Source organism: Dromiciops gliroides, chromosome 4 (assembly GCF_019393635.1).
Source record: "Dromiciops gliroides isolate mDroGli1 chromosome 4, mDroGli1.pri, whole genome shotgun sequence".
Lineage (NCBI taxonomy): Eukaryota > Metazoa > Chordata > Mammalia > Microbiotheria > Microbiotheriidae > Dromiciops > Dromiciops gliroides.
This window is the reverse complement of record NC_057864.1, coordinates 273,532,176-273,547,914: the sequence shown is the minus strand read 5'-3', so window position 1 is coordinate 273,547,914 and position 15,739 is coordinate 273,532,176. Positions and strand designations below refer to the sequence as shown.

The 15,739-nt window shown below is 36.1% G+C and overlaps 1 protein-coding gene across 1 annotated transcript in view; it reads right to left on the bottom strand.

Moving 5' to 3' along the window:
• Window positions 1-15,739, bottom strand: part of TINAG (tubulointerstitial nephritis antigen) — a 176,871-nt gene that overhangs the window by 72,907 nt on the left and 88,225 nt on the right. The window contains 2 exon segments of the mRNA XM_043963306.1: window positions 5,894-6,017; window positions 12,717-12,762. Of these exon segments, the coding sequence (XP_043819241.1) occupies window positions 5,894-6,017; window positions 12,717-12,762 (170 nt within the window).

Here is a 15,739-nt window from a genome sequence, read left to right as displayed (position 1 = left end):
AAAAATGCAGCAAGGTATATTAGTGGATAGGGAGCCAGATCCAGAGAGGACCTAGGTTCAAGGCTACCTCTGATATATTTGCCATATGATCTTGGGCAAATCATTTAACCTCTCCATGCTCTCAAGCAATTATATAAGTTGAAAACAAGTAGAGGACAATTCTAACTTAGCTGTTACATATAATAATGAAATCATATCTAGTCAAAAAAACAATTAATAGAAAAATAGGTTACCCTAATAAATACTCACTTTCAGTTCATTAATGTAGGCTCCATTGGTAAGGTGGCATTTTAAGTGTTCTCTGTATGGTAGAAGAAAATTAAATTGATCACCTGGCAGAGGGAAAGAACTTCTATGTGAAGGAAGTAGTTGGAGAGGAGTAGAATTAATTCTAGAATACTCTCTGGAAGAAATAAGTGAAAGGAAATGAAGTAAAGGGTTTGAGTGAAAACAAGAAACCAAAATTAATGAAGAACGTCGTATCATTTGTCCTGGTGAAGGAACTTGGTATTCAGCCTCAAAGGTTAAAGAAATTGGGGAACCCCTCTAAGGCTTTAGGGGACCCACTATTTAAGCTGCAGAAAAAAAGGTGATGGAGTAAGAAGTACCATCTCTATCTCCACTCAGAACATCTCCTTCACTTCCCAAATGCCATGAAAAATTGGACTTCACTCTGTGGAACCACTCTCGACTTTGATAGGATATCTTTGCCTTTATCTTGTGTGGGGACCAATTTTTAATTGGGGAATGCTAGCTAAGTGGCTCGCCGCAATATTGGGGCAAGGAAGGAGACCGGCAGCCTCCCTCAAAACAGAACAAGATTTATTTTAACAAGAATGAATTTAAAAAAAAAAACACAAATAGGATCAGTAGGATCAAGGGAAAGGAAATAAAATGGGGAAAGGGAAATTATAATACCTGAAAAAATACCACCGCCCAGGAATCAGCTGAACATACGCAGCAGAATGCCTGTCGCTTTCCAGCTTCCACCTCCAATGCCCAATTCTCCTCCCCCAAACCTAGAAACACCCCACACAGCCCCAGCCAATGAGATGGCTGCTCTGACAGTCACATGACTGCCCTCACTAGGCTTCCAATCATTATAATTTTGCCAGGTTCATGTAGGCATTGGTGAGTGGTGATGACTTGAGGTGCCAGAGCCCTGGCAATGGCTACAACCATGGTGGAGCACCATGTGGTTTGCAGAGCCCCAGGCCAGTGCGCGCCAAGGCATAAAAACCTCAAATAATATACTTGTTCAGTTCCACTTAATTAAAACAAGCTCTTTGCTTCCTTTTATTTGTATCCCTAATTCTTAGCATAGTACCTGCAATATACTACTATATTCTCTATCTATCTATCTATCTATCTATCTATCTATCTATCTATCTATCTATCTATCTATCTATCATCCACCTAGCTGTGTCTCTAGTATCTGATATTTTTGTCTTCTAAATGATAAAAAAGATAAGATAGGGGGCAGCTAGGTAGCACAGTGGATAAAGCACTGGCCCTTGATTCAGGAGTACCTGAGTTCAAATCCGGCCTCAGACACTTGACACTTACTAGCTGTGTGACCCTGGGCAAGTCTTTTAACCGCAAAAAAAAAAAAAAAAGATAAGATAGCAGTAGTAAATACAATTCTAGACTAATACTATTTTTTTTCTTTTCTTTTTTTTTTTTTGAGGCAATTGGGCTTAAGTGACTTGCCCAGGGTCACACAGCTAGTAAGTGTTAAGTGTTTGAGGCCGAATTTGAACTCAGGTCCTCCTGAATCCAGGGCTGGTGCTCTATCCACTGCACAACCTAGCTGCCCTGGACTAATACTATTTTGATAGGGTCAGAAATGATTATCATATATTGAGTCTATGCAGAAAGAAACAGCAGAATGTCACAGAATTTATAATGAGAATATTGGTATAAGAAGTGACAATCAATGAAGAAAAATTCAAAATGCTTCTTCTCCCCCAGATTACTTGCTCACTATAAAATTAAAGCTGATGGGGGCAGCTAGGTGGCACTGTAGATAAAGCATCAACCCTAGATTCAGGAGGACCTGAGTTCAAATCTACCCTCAGACACTTGACACTTACTAGCTGTGTGACCCTGGGCAAGTCACTTAACCCTCATTGCCCTGCAAAAATATAAATAAATTTTTTAAAAAAGAACTATGGAGTATAGATTCTGAATGAACCATACTATTTCTTTTGGTTTTTGGTGCTGTTGTTTTTCTATTTCAATCATTGCTCTGATTTCTCTCTTATAACATGACTAATGCAGAAATGTGTTTAATGTTATTATATGTGTGTATATATGTATATATACATATATATGTATATATATCTATGCATATAGATATATATATTCAACCTATATCAGATCACCTGCTGTCTAGGAGAGGGGAGAGGGAGGGGAGGGAGGGAGAAAAATCTGAAATTGGAAAGCTTGTATAAACAAAAGTTGAGAACTATCTTTACATGTAATGGGAAAAAATAAAATACTTTATTAAAATATATAAATTAATAAAAATTTTTAAAATTAAATTAAATATGAATGAGAGGGAGAGGTATAATAAATGAGGCTTTGCAAAATTCAATTTGATTTTGCTGTAAGAAACCTTGCCAGTTACCCCACAAGGAATAATGTAAAGACAAGGCAGAAGGTGTGGTAAAGAGTGATTACCGTCCTCCAGAATAGCTACTTTTTTGAATTGGTACTAGCATAAGAAATGTGATTGAGCTACAACAACCAAAAAAAACATTTGACCTATTGTGTGGAACCATTTTTCTTGTTGCTGTATTGTTGCAGGTCTAAAGTTAGTATGATGCTATTTGAGGCTGGTGACCAGGATTACCAAGGAAGATCCTACTCTCATTGACCCTCTCTTTTGAGGATGGTGTCATTCCTTTTCATCACCCCCTTGAATCTTGCTCTTTGAAGGAATAAATTTCCTTTCAATCTAACTGTGGGGAAACAAGGGGAAGGGGAAATACCCAAGGCCCCATATCCCAAATCAGTCTAAGCTCAGCAGTCACTCCCTGACAAAGGTGCTGGCTCATTGATTTGCATTGGAATTTCAAGGTGTAAGTTTCTATCTCTTTCTCTGTTCTGGGAAGTTAGAAAAATGTAAATCAATAATATTCTTTCCCCAATTGAACCCCCTTCCCCCTCCCCCCAGGCAAATATTTGTTCTGATGAAATATATACCTCCATTATCATTTTTTTTTTTTACTGTGTGTCCCTCCTCCCCCACTGTTTCTGCCCTATTTGTGCAAGGACTCACCTAGGCTTTTGTTATTATGGTCAATAGTTTATCATACTTGAGGACATAGTAACAGAAAACCAAACAAACCCTTAAGAAATGGAGATTCAGGAAATGGTCATACCTCTTTCAAGAAGAGAGGAGGGAAAAAGTAGAGGAGAGGAGTAAGACTTCCCCAGGTTCATCTCTTCTGTTCAAATTGTTCTAGCAAACTCAACAACTATCTGTTCCCTGAATCTTATGCATGATTTGATTACATAGTCTGAATTACATGACATTCTCTAATTTTTATTCATTCATTCATTCATTAATTCATTCATTTATTTATGAGGCAATTGGGGTTGTGACTTGCCCAGGGTCACACAGCTAGTCAGTGTCAAGTGTCTGAGGCCAGATTTGAACTCAGGTCCTCCTGAATCCAGGGCTGGTGCTTTATCCACTGTGCCACCTAGCTGCCCCTATGACATTCTCTTTCTACAATTTCCTAGGAAACTCTACTAGGTTCTTGGTAGAACTAATGTTTGGCCATAGTAGTGACCCCATTGTGTACCTATGCAACTGCTTTCCCCCAGGCTAGCACACCTATCCTTGGGGATTCCTGGCTTCAGCTTCTAATAGTCTATCAGTATGGGAAGGGTTAGGTTATCATTTTATCCTTCTAAGTCTATCCCATTAGTTCAGAATTAGGACAAACTTCCTGAGAGTTAAACAAAGGAATACTAATGGTTTTACCCCTTGATCAAAAAGCATCCATCTCCAATGTCTATCTCCTTGGCAACCCAAGAGGTGCTACAAATATTTTGGGTTTTTTTCCTTTGTTTTTACATACTTTAAAATAAAAACATCTCTTTATATGGATACAATATTGAGTTAATGAGCACTAATAAGTTTTTAGATGTTTGGCACTCAGTTACCCCACATTCCCCAATCTTTTTTGTACTTATTGTAGCACTGGAAACAAAAATCACCTGTATCCCATGCCTATTTCTTATTCTTTCCTCACTCATACAGGCCTAATAGTAAACATATATGAAACAAATTCTCTTTATATTCAGGATGGATTTTAAAATGAGAGGAAATGAGGGGATAGGCAATGTTCATTCTTCCCATTATTTACTGACATTTATAATATTAACCAATCAATTAACAATCAATTAATAAGCATTCTTTAAGTGCCTACCTACTAAGCTCCAGGCATTGTGCTAGATTCTGGAGATATAAAGACAAAAATGAAACAGTTTCTGTCATCAATGAGCTCATCTTCTGCTGGGGAAAACAACCTGTAGAAGATGAAAGTGTATGTATACACACACAACACACACACACATACATACACACACAGAATAAGTGCAGATAGATGGCTCAGTGGATAGAGCACTGGGCCTGGAGTCAGGAACACCTGAGTTCAAATCTGACCTCAGACATCTATTAATGGCATGAACCTGGGCAAGTCACTTAACCACTATTTCCCTTAATTCATCAAAGAAGGAAATGGCAAACTACTCCAGTATCTTTGCCAAGAAAACTTCATCAATAGTATTGGTGTGCTATGGTCATAAAGAATCACAAAGAGTTGGACACAACCGAACAACAACAGCAACAAAGTCACTAGATTTGGGGTAGGGCATGGGGGGAGGGATAATATTGAATGGTATCATGAAGACAACAGCATTTGACCTGAATCTTGAAGGAAATAAAGGGTTCCCTGAGGTAGAAATGAGAAGGGATTTCATTACTGACCTGGAAAATAGCCAATGCAAAGGCAAAGCCACTGCAATGGGAATCTCTGTGAACATCAGCCAAAAGGCTAGTTTGGCTAAAATTATACAGAGTGTGGGAAAAGGAGTGCTATATAATGAAATTGGAAGGAAAAAATGAGTAAAAGGAAGACATTGATGCTTGTGGAATTGCATAGTAACTGCACAGAGTAGTTGTTTAATAAATGTTTGGTGATGGATTTATTGTGGAAATAATAATGCTAGCCTACAGAGTTACCTAGCACTGTGAACTTATAATGCCTTAAAATATGGATACTATTGGATCCTCACAACTATCCTATGAGGTAGGTAGAATTCAGCCTTGTTGAAAGCAGATCAGTACTAAAGAAATGATTGTTGAAGTAAATTAAACTCCCATTTCATGGATGAGAAATCTGTGGCTGGAAAAGGCAAAAACACTTGCCCAAGTTTGTACATACCAGTGGAAAAGTCAAAGTTACATACATGTCTTCCGACTCCTTGACTATTTCTAGGAAACCAAGCTGTTAGATTTTATTATACATTTAAATATCAAATGATTATGGACTCTGTTGGAACACTGTTACCCTCTTATACAAAGGTATATTCTGTGGTGTAGTTGAACAGATCATTGGCTATGGAGTCAAAAGACCTGAGTTCAAATCATGCCTTTGGTGTTTTGCTACCTCTGTGGCCTTAGGAAATCACAATCTCCTTGGACTTCAGTTTCTATCATAAGTGGGGCTGAACTAAATGGTTTCTGAGATCTCTCCCATTTCTAAAATCTAGGATCTATAATTTTCATTTATAGGTTCAATTCTCCATGGTCATACAACAATGTGTAGCATTACTTTTTCAGAAGCATTAATAGAATATCTATACCAATTTGACTTACCCAGTGAGTTTGACCGAATGTGTGCATAGATTTCGGTATTTTTCTGCTTCATCCTGTATTCTGTTGATATGTCTATATATCCCTGATTTGTAATGGAAGAAATCCTCATGCACTTGCATTATGGCTAAAAAAAAGTTAACAACATAATTTACAATAAAAAACTATGAAGAAAACTTTGTGGTCTTTTCCTAAGCAAATCTCTGAGTTCTTTCCCTCTGATTTCAACTTTAAAAGGACTGCACAACTGAACACAATTTTCTCTTTTATTAATTTAATTGGCTATAATTTTTCTTATTCTCCTATGACAATATCATTGGGATATTTCTAATATTACTTAAGTCTGTATTATACTTAATAAAATGCATATAATCCAGATTTAAAACACACAATTATTACTAGAAATTGAACCACTAGCAATCAAGTCCTTCCACATTGGGCAAGTGATGGCTTTTTCTCTGTTAACTCTGTTCTCTACCACAAGCCTATAAAAGCTCCAATTAAGCCTGCAGCGAAGGGTGAGCCTCACAAAAGAGGCTTAAAGTCATTGTCCTTAATCCTCCAATAAATATAAACCTTTCCTTGGCAGATCTGAGTGAAAGGCTGTACCTTGTAGTAGGGACATGATGCCAAGATTTTATTTTCCAAGTACTTGGGAAAGAAGACAACAGCAGGATCTTTTTTTAGAAAAAAAAATTATAATGTATAAAAATGGGCCCTCTATTTCTGACATTATAGATTGTTCTGCTGGGGGATTGGGGTGATATAAGGTGAAGGGTTTCCAAATTCCTTACAGAAGTCAACATCCCTTTAAAATTTCAGAGGAGCATGACCAAAGGAAATAGAAACTATGTAAATTGTTGGACCATAAGTTTGAAATGCATTTCATTCATTCAGTTAATAAATATTTATTGAGTTCTTCCTATGAGGAAACTGATGATAATAAAAGCTCACATGTAAATATTCCTTGAAAATTTTCAAAGTACTTATCCAATAAAAACCAAGTGAAGTAGGTATTATAAGCAGTGTTATTCCCCCAGGAGGAAAATGGGCCCCAGTGATGTGAAATGATTTGCCCAAGTGTGGTATGTGGTATATAAAATACAGTGTTGTGTATAAAAATAACAGCCAACATTTATATAGGGCTGTAATGTTTTCAGAGTGATTTTATATACGTATACACACACACAAACACACATACATATGCATACACATTATAATCTCACTGGATCCTTACAACAATCCTTGGAGGTTGGTGCTATTATTATAGAATACTTACAACAACCCATGATGATAGGGATATATTAACATACACACAAGATTATAAGAATTTATAATACTGTAGTGCTTATAGGATTTTGTTTTTGTCTCTTTCCTATTTCTTCTACCTTTTTAAAAATACTATAAAATGTGAAAGAAGGTGATTCTTGGAAGTATTGAAAAGTTAAGTGCCAGGGGCAGAAATTAAACCCAAGTCTACTAATTGCAAATGCAGTAGTCTTGGCCTAGTGGACAGATTGCTAGATTTTTTAATCTGAAAGACTTGAGTATGAACCTTGCCACAAACACTTACTAACTACTAACTGTATGATCATAGGCAAGTCTCTTAATCCACCTCAGTTTCTTCATCTGTGAAATGGGGATAATAACTGCACCTACCTCCAAGAGTTGTTGTAAGAATCCAGTGAGATTATACATGTGTGTATATGTGTGTGTGTAATTACTCTGATAAACTTATAGCTCTATTTAAATGTTAGTTGTTACTTTTATACATGAAACTTCATTTTTAATTCACTGCATAAGGCTTTATTGCTCTTGTTCAGTCATTTTTCAGTCATGTCCAATTCTTCATGACCTCATTTGGTGTTTCCTTGGCAAAGATACTAAAGTGGTTTGCCATTTACATCTCCAGCTCATTTTGCAAATGAGAAATTGAGGCAAACAGATTAAGTAACTTGCCAAGTGTCGCATAGCTAGTAAGGGTCTGAGACTGAATTTGAACTCATGAATTTGAAGCTTCCTAATTCTAAACCCATTGTTCCATCCACTGTTCTACCTAGCTGCCCTATAAGGTCTTATACTATAAGACTATACTATAGACTACATACTAAGACTTATACTATAAGACTACAATTAAATAAACTTTAGGATAAGAAGTGTGGCAGGATAGAAAGAACACTGGATCTGGAGTAAGAAGGCCTAAGTTAAAATGCTAGCTCTGTCATTTACTCCCTGTGTAACCTTTAGTAAGAACTTCCAACTCTCTATGACTCAGTTTTCTCATCTATAAAAAGAGGTCACTAAATTAGATGATCTCTAAGGCTATTTTTCCAGGTCTAAAACTATTACCCTATAGTACTAATTTAGCATCATGGGACCATAGAATCTGAGATGTGGAAGGGACCTCAGAGCTCATGTATTGGAATCCATGCTTGTAGCTATGCCTTAGAATAGAAGTGTCCCCACTATAGTATGCCAACAATTGATGATCCAGCCTTTGCCTGAAGACCATGAATAACAAGGAAACTGCTACCTCCCTAGGCAGAACACTCCACTTTCATATAGTATTATTTATTAGGAAACTTTTCCTTACATTGAGTCAAGAGCTACCTCTCTATACTGTCCACACATTGCTCCTAGTTCTGCCCTTTGGAGCCCAGTAGAACAAGGCTAATTCTTCTTCCATCTGACAGCCTAGATCAATCTAGATTTGAATGAAAGAGCAGAGGGAAAAATGGTACTGGTTATATAATCATCCCTGAAACTGTGTTAGTGTAGCAATGTCAGAAGCATTCCATTTTAGATATGCCTCTCTTCCACACCTTTTTTTTTTCTGATAATACTCAGTCTCAAAGGAGAACAATTCTCCTTTATCTTCTATTAACTACATGCATACAAGATTGTAAGAATTTACAATACTGTAGTGCCTACAGGATTTTGCTTTTGTCTCCTTCATATTACCTCTACCTCTTTTAAATTCTATAGAATTCAAAAGAAGGTGATTCTTGGAAGTACTGAAGAATGTAGAAGAATGCATGTCATATTATTTATTCAGAATTATCTTGCTTTTCATATCCCCTTGTGCCACTGAAGGGGGAAAATTGGCTGTACACTGGCCCAAGCAATAGCAAACAGACAATCAGATTGCATCTCCAGCAAAATGAGTCAACCAGCACTTTACCCATTTATAAAATGTGCAGATGTTGCCAAAAGCTTTTCTCTTTTGTAGAAATAGTCCATTCTTCAGCACTTATGATTCACCCCCTTTTGTAAACATCATGAATGGTCCATGTTCTCCTGTTTGTCTAAAGAACTATCACTTAAAATAGGGTTCTTTAACTGGGGAGGGGGGTCCTTGAATTTATTGTTGCTTTAAAAACATTTTATGATTATTTTGATATAATTGGTTTCCTTTGCAATCCTCTAAATTTTATTTTAAACAATAAAAACTTTATTTTGAGAAGCTTGCCCTGAAAGTCAAAGGGACATGCCAGAAAAGGTTAAGAAATCCCTGTCCTATAGAAATGCAAGTGGCATATGAGGACAATTAATTTAAAGGAGTCCCCTACCTCCAATTTTTCTGCACCAAGTAGAAGGAGATCTTTTTTAAGGACATAGGCAAGACTTCTGGAAAGAAAATTTGCTCATAGATAAGAATTAAATCCAAATGTTTCTGTAAAGTTTTCTGAAATGGTCCAAGTTGGCAAATAAAGAACACACTGGACCAGGGGACCTGGGTCAAAGTCCAAATTTGGCTAATGTATGACCTTAAACTATATGAACTTGGGCAAGTCAGTCAAAATCTCTGAAGGAAATTCTCACACATGTAAAATGAATATATGTTGTATATTTCAAAAAACACTTCATTACATGTAGAATTTCAGCATACCTTTTTGCAACTTTTTTTATAATTTACATTTAATTCCAATGGATTTTGTGAAATATTTTGAACAAAACTGAATCTAATATATTCAGTGATTGTAAGTTGCATGGAATTGACAATTTAAACATGTGATGCCTAGAAAGAAGCAATATAGCACAGTGCGGAGGGACTCAGCCTTAAAGTCAAGAGGTCCTAGGATCATGACCTTTTTCTGACATGTATTCTCTGTATAACCCTGGGCAAGCCACTTGATCTCTTAGTGTCCCAAGGAACTCTCTGAGACTAGATGTTGCAGAAATATAACTCTCCATTGGCACATTAGTAGGTTGAGTTACCACTGTGAACTTCCCTGTACCAGGAAACCCACAGATCTAGTCTCTAGCCACTAATAATAAGAAGATCTGCAGTTCTGCCTTCTCCTTTATAAGATGATGTTCAGTTCTGCCCTCATCTTAATAAGATGGGCAGTTCAGCCTTCTTCTTTTAAAAACCTTAACCAAAAACCTTGAGCATCTTTCAAGCTGTCACCCTATATCTTGCCCCCTTTTTACAACAGTCTCCTAGAAAAGTGATGTTTAGGCTAATTGATTCCTTTCACTCCTCAACCCTTTGCAGTCTGGGCATAGACCTTATCAAACCACTGCAATTTCTTTTTGCAAAGTTGCAAATTACTTCTCTTGTTTTTTTTTTTATTTCTTTCATTTTATTTTTAATTTATGGAATAAAACAAATAAGAACTTCCATAACATAGTATAATTAAAAAAAATGATAGCCCATGAAACTGCAAATCTTTTATGTACAACTTACTATTGTTTTAAAATATATAATAGTTATCATGTAAATTTCTTATTTTTTCTTCTCTCCCCTCCCTCCTTAGAGATAGATACCATTAGACAGAAATGCGTGTGAGTATATGTGGTTGTCAGATCCCATGGATTTTTCTCAGTCCCCATCTTTTATGATCTCTCTACGATCTTGGTCACTATTAACCCTGCTCTATTCTAGACACTTTCACCTCATCGTTTTCCACTCATTTTTCTCTTTATTCTTACACAGGTGTCTTACTACTCTTTCTCAGTCTCCCTTGCTGACTCATAATCAAAATCATGCTAATTGTGGTTGTGTCCCCAAAGATCTGCTCCAGTCCCCTTTCTCTTCTTTTTCAACATATTCTCTCTGAATTCATCAGATGTCTTATATTTAATGATCATCTCAATGCAGATGAATCCGAGATTCATTCCCAATCTCTTCCCTTTGACTCTAGACATCTTTAACTATCTGCTAGACATTTCAGACAGAATGTCATCCATGCCTAGAATGTACTTTCTCTTCACCTCTGCCTCTCACAATGGTTCATTTTCTTAAAAGTTTTTTTTTTCAAATACAACCTTCTAAGGAAGTTTTTGTTTTTTCCCCTAATTCCCCATCCACTTAGTTTCAGTATTATATTGTATATATTTGTATCTGCACATTTATTTATAAATTTATACATGTGTATTTATGTGTGAGGTCTCTCCCACTAAAATGTAAATTCCTGGAGATTTGTATTTATACGTCCAGAGCCTAATACATTGCCTGGTACATAGTAGGTGCTTGATAATTTATTGAATGACTGATTGAAAATGGTCAATCACATGGCATAATAGTTAATCAGAATCTACCAATCTGAGATTAAATCTTTAAATCTTTCTGTTCCTTTAATATATATATATATGTGTGTGTGTGTGTGTGTGTATGCATATAATATAAATACACAGTTTATTCTAATATAAGATATGTATGTGGTAGATCTCTTGAGTTTAGGAGTTCTGAGTTTCAATGGATTATGCTGATCCACAGACGACACTAAGTTTGGCATGGAGCCACCAGCTTGTCTAAGGAGGGGCAATCCTGCCAAGGTCAGAAATGGAATAGATCAAAGCTTTAATACCAATCAGCAGAGAGATTAAATATATGGGCAGCCCCTAAAGTTCAGGTCTGGGCAAAAAAAAATTTCAAATAACTGAGCTTTATCTGTTAAGTGTTTTAACTTAATTATCAATTCAGTTTAGCATACTGTGGCCTCTATTATTCTAATAATATTGAAAATTGGATATATTTTTCCCCCTTAATGATAAGCTTACCTCAATTTCATTTTCCTCTGGAAATCAAAAAGAAAATTTCTTTGGCGAGTCACTGTAGTACATGGCACCAATCAAAAGGAAGGATGGACCATTTATATTCTATACTGATTTAGTTAAATTTGCCAAAAATTATTAGGTTAGCTGGCAAGAAGAATTTTCATCAGTCTAAAGCCTTTTTACATCCATAATAAGGATTTAATTCTCTAAGTTATATTTTCTATTCCAACTATCTGATATCTGCTCATTTATCCATCTTTTATTCAAAATTCACTGTGATGTCAAATTTAGCGGTAAGAATTGTTTATCATTAAACATTTATTGTTTACTTTATCATTAAAGTATCTTTTCAAATGATGAACCTGGATTCTAGTAAATCATTCTTCTGGGGATTTGGGGCATGACTCAGAAATCTAAGAGTAGGATAGTGGATAGAATAATTATTAACCAATCAATCAATCAAACAACAAGTATTCATTAAGTGTCTTTTTATGTTCCAGGCACTACCCTAAGCCCTGGAGACACAAGTACAAAGAATTAAACAATTCTTACTGCCAATGAGCTATGTGTGGTATGAATGTACTATGTTCAATATCTTTGGTGAGTTTCTGTTATGTCAAAATTTACAAATAAATGGAAATTAAGGAAGGTTCAGAAAGGGAGCATCTATCAAAGGACATGAACCTTAAAATAAAAAACAATAAAACTAGAGAAGGACTTCTTTCTTGGGAATCAAATTAAAACACCAGAATGGCATGGGTTGGGGGGGGAGGGGAGTGAATGAAGTTCACAAGTTATATTATTCTTTGTTTTCATCACTAACCTTGTACTGGCCCATTCTGCATTATTTCTTTCATTATTTCAGTTTCCTACAAGGAAAAAAATAATATAAAAGTCACCATCATTACCACTGAGAAGTATGTGCTATAGAAATCCTGTTAGGTCCTGCTAAACATGGTAAATCAGACAGAGGTTGATTTTGTTTGCTAACAGTTTATAATTGAACTTGCTTTGGAAATCAGATGAACAGAATCTCAGAGTAGAAAGGGATCTAGTCCAATCCCTAGATGAATAAGAATCCTCTAATGAAATACTGTATGTAAAGCATTTTACAATCTTTAAAGTATTATGTAAACATCAATTATTACTACTTAATATCCTACCTAATCATGGTCATACAACTTTTGTTTGAAGACTTTCAGAGAGCCAAGATCCATAACCATCCAAGGAGGAATATACTTAGACAGAGCGCATAGGTATGAATTGCATATGAAGGGATAATATCTGTAAAGCATTTATCCTTGTTTTTCTGAGGGGCAGGCAGGGTGGGTGGCTTATGTCTGGGGCTTGATTTGGACTCGGATCCTCCTGGGTCCAAGGCTGGTGCTTTGTCCACTGTGCCACCTAGGTGGCCCATGATGACATCTTTAAAATAAAGTTAAGGGGTAAGAGGAATGCACGGCAAGAAAGGGAAAGGGAGAGATGGAAGGGTGTAAAGTAGCTCACATAAAAGAGACAAGAAAAAGCTTATGGAGTGGAGGGGAAAAGTGGGGAAAGAGCAGGGGAGTGAGTGAGGTTTACTTTATCAAAATTGGCTCAAAGAGGGAATAACATAAACACTCAAGTGCCCTGAGGGAAAGTGGGAGGGGAAAGGGAAAAAGGGGGGAAAAGGTGAAGGAAGGGAGGGCAAATTGGGGGAGGGGGTAGTAAAAAGCAAAACATTTTTGAGTAGGGATAGGGTGAAAGAAGATAGAAAATAGAGTAAATATCAAGGGGAGGGAATAGGATGGAGGTTATTACAGTTAGCAACAGTAATTGTGAAAGAAATGATGAGCAGGATGCTACTAGAAGGACATATGAAAAATGCAAACCATCAACAGAGGAAGAACTAGTGGTATTTGAATACAGATTGAAATATAATTTTATTTGTTAGTTCCTCTTTCTAAAGTTATTCTGTCTACTTTCTTTCACAACTTGACTAATGTGAAGATGCTTGGCATGACTGCACAAGTATGACATATTGAATTGCTTGACTCCATAGGGAGGGTTGAGGAGAGGGGAAGGAAGAAAATTTAGAACACAAAGTTTTAAAAAAAATCAATGTGAAGAAATGATGAGCAGGAGGATTTCAGAGAAACCTAGTAGGACTTACATGAACTGATGCTGAGTGAGATGAGCAGAACAAGGAGAACATTGTACACAGTATGAACAACATTGTGTGATAATCAACTGTGATAGACTTGACTCTTCTCAGAAACACAATGGTCCAAGATAGTTATAAAGGACTCATGATGGAAAATACTTTCCAAATCCAGGAAAAAAGAACTGTGGAATCTAGATGCAGATTAAGCCATACTATCTCTACTTTTTTTTTTGTTTTCCTTTTTTGAGGTTTTTCCCTTTTGCTCTGATTCTTCTTTCATAGCATGACTAATACAGAAATATGTTTAATGTGATTGTACATAGATAACCTATATCAGATTGCTTGCTGTCTTGGGGAGGGGTGAGGGATGGGAGGAAGGGAGGAAAATTTGAAACTAGAAATCTTATAAAACAACTCTTGAAAACTATCTCTACGTGTAAACAGAAAATAATAAAATACTATATTGCTTGGCAAACAAACAACCAAATAAATAAATAAATAGGTAGATAGATAGATAGATAGATAGATAGATAGATAGATAGATAGATAGATAAACAAACAAATAAATATATGGAAAGATAGATTGGCTGATAGGTAGATAAATAGATAGATAATTGGAGAAAAAATCAAAACAACCAAGGTATTCTTTTCCTCTTTAGGATATTACTAATTATTAGGCAGTTTTTCCTTATATCAATATTTAATTTGTCTCTGAAAATTCATAGAATCCAAGGAAGTGAGAAAGATTAAAGCTTAGAAGTATTTTAGAGATGATTTAGTTCTAGTCTCCCCTCCCCATTTTCCACATGAAGAAATAGAGACGTGCCTAATATCACAGGTTTAAGTGGCAGAGACAGGATTCGAACCCAGGACTTCTTACTTAAAATCAAATATTTTGCCCATAATACTAGTCAGCTTCGTTCATTGTTTCTAGCTTTGCCCTTTTGAGCCAAGCAGAACATATACATGTAAGTTTTCTGTCATACAAGAGACCTTCCAGATACTTGAAGACCATTATCATATCTTCCCTAAGTCTTCATTTCTCCAACCCTAACATCCCACATTCCATCAAAAGGTTGTCATTTGGCATAAACTCAAGACTTCTCAACAACCATAGTTCCATTTGCTGAACACTCTCTAATCCATCAAAATACATCCTAAATGTGATGCCCAGAGCTTGACACAATACTGTAGATGGAATCAGACCAAGGCAGAGGCAAGACAAGACTCATTATCCTGTGTCTTGCTATATTGTTCCTCTCTTAATAAAGCCAAATGTAACCTCAACTTTGCTGATTCATTGATTCTATTCATTGAATAATCATTTACTGTGGGTTTATTTTTGACAGATATTGAGCTTCCAGTCCACTAAATCTTTCAGGTATTCTCTCAATGAACCATCTAACTATGCCTTCCTATTTATTTTATTATTTTTTTTTTTAGTGAGGCAATTTGGGGTTAAGTGACTTGCCCAGGGTCACACAGCTAGTAAGTGTTAAGTGTCTGAGGATGGATTTGAACTCAGGTACTCCTGACTCCAGGGCCGGTACTTTATCCACTGCGCCACCTAGCTGCCACCTTCCTATTTATTTTTAACTTGAGAATCTTATTTGACATAGTTGTCAAATGTAAGATTTCCATTTATAACTCTCAAATAAAATTGTATTCATTTATTCATTTTGCTTTTAGCAATCATTTTTTAA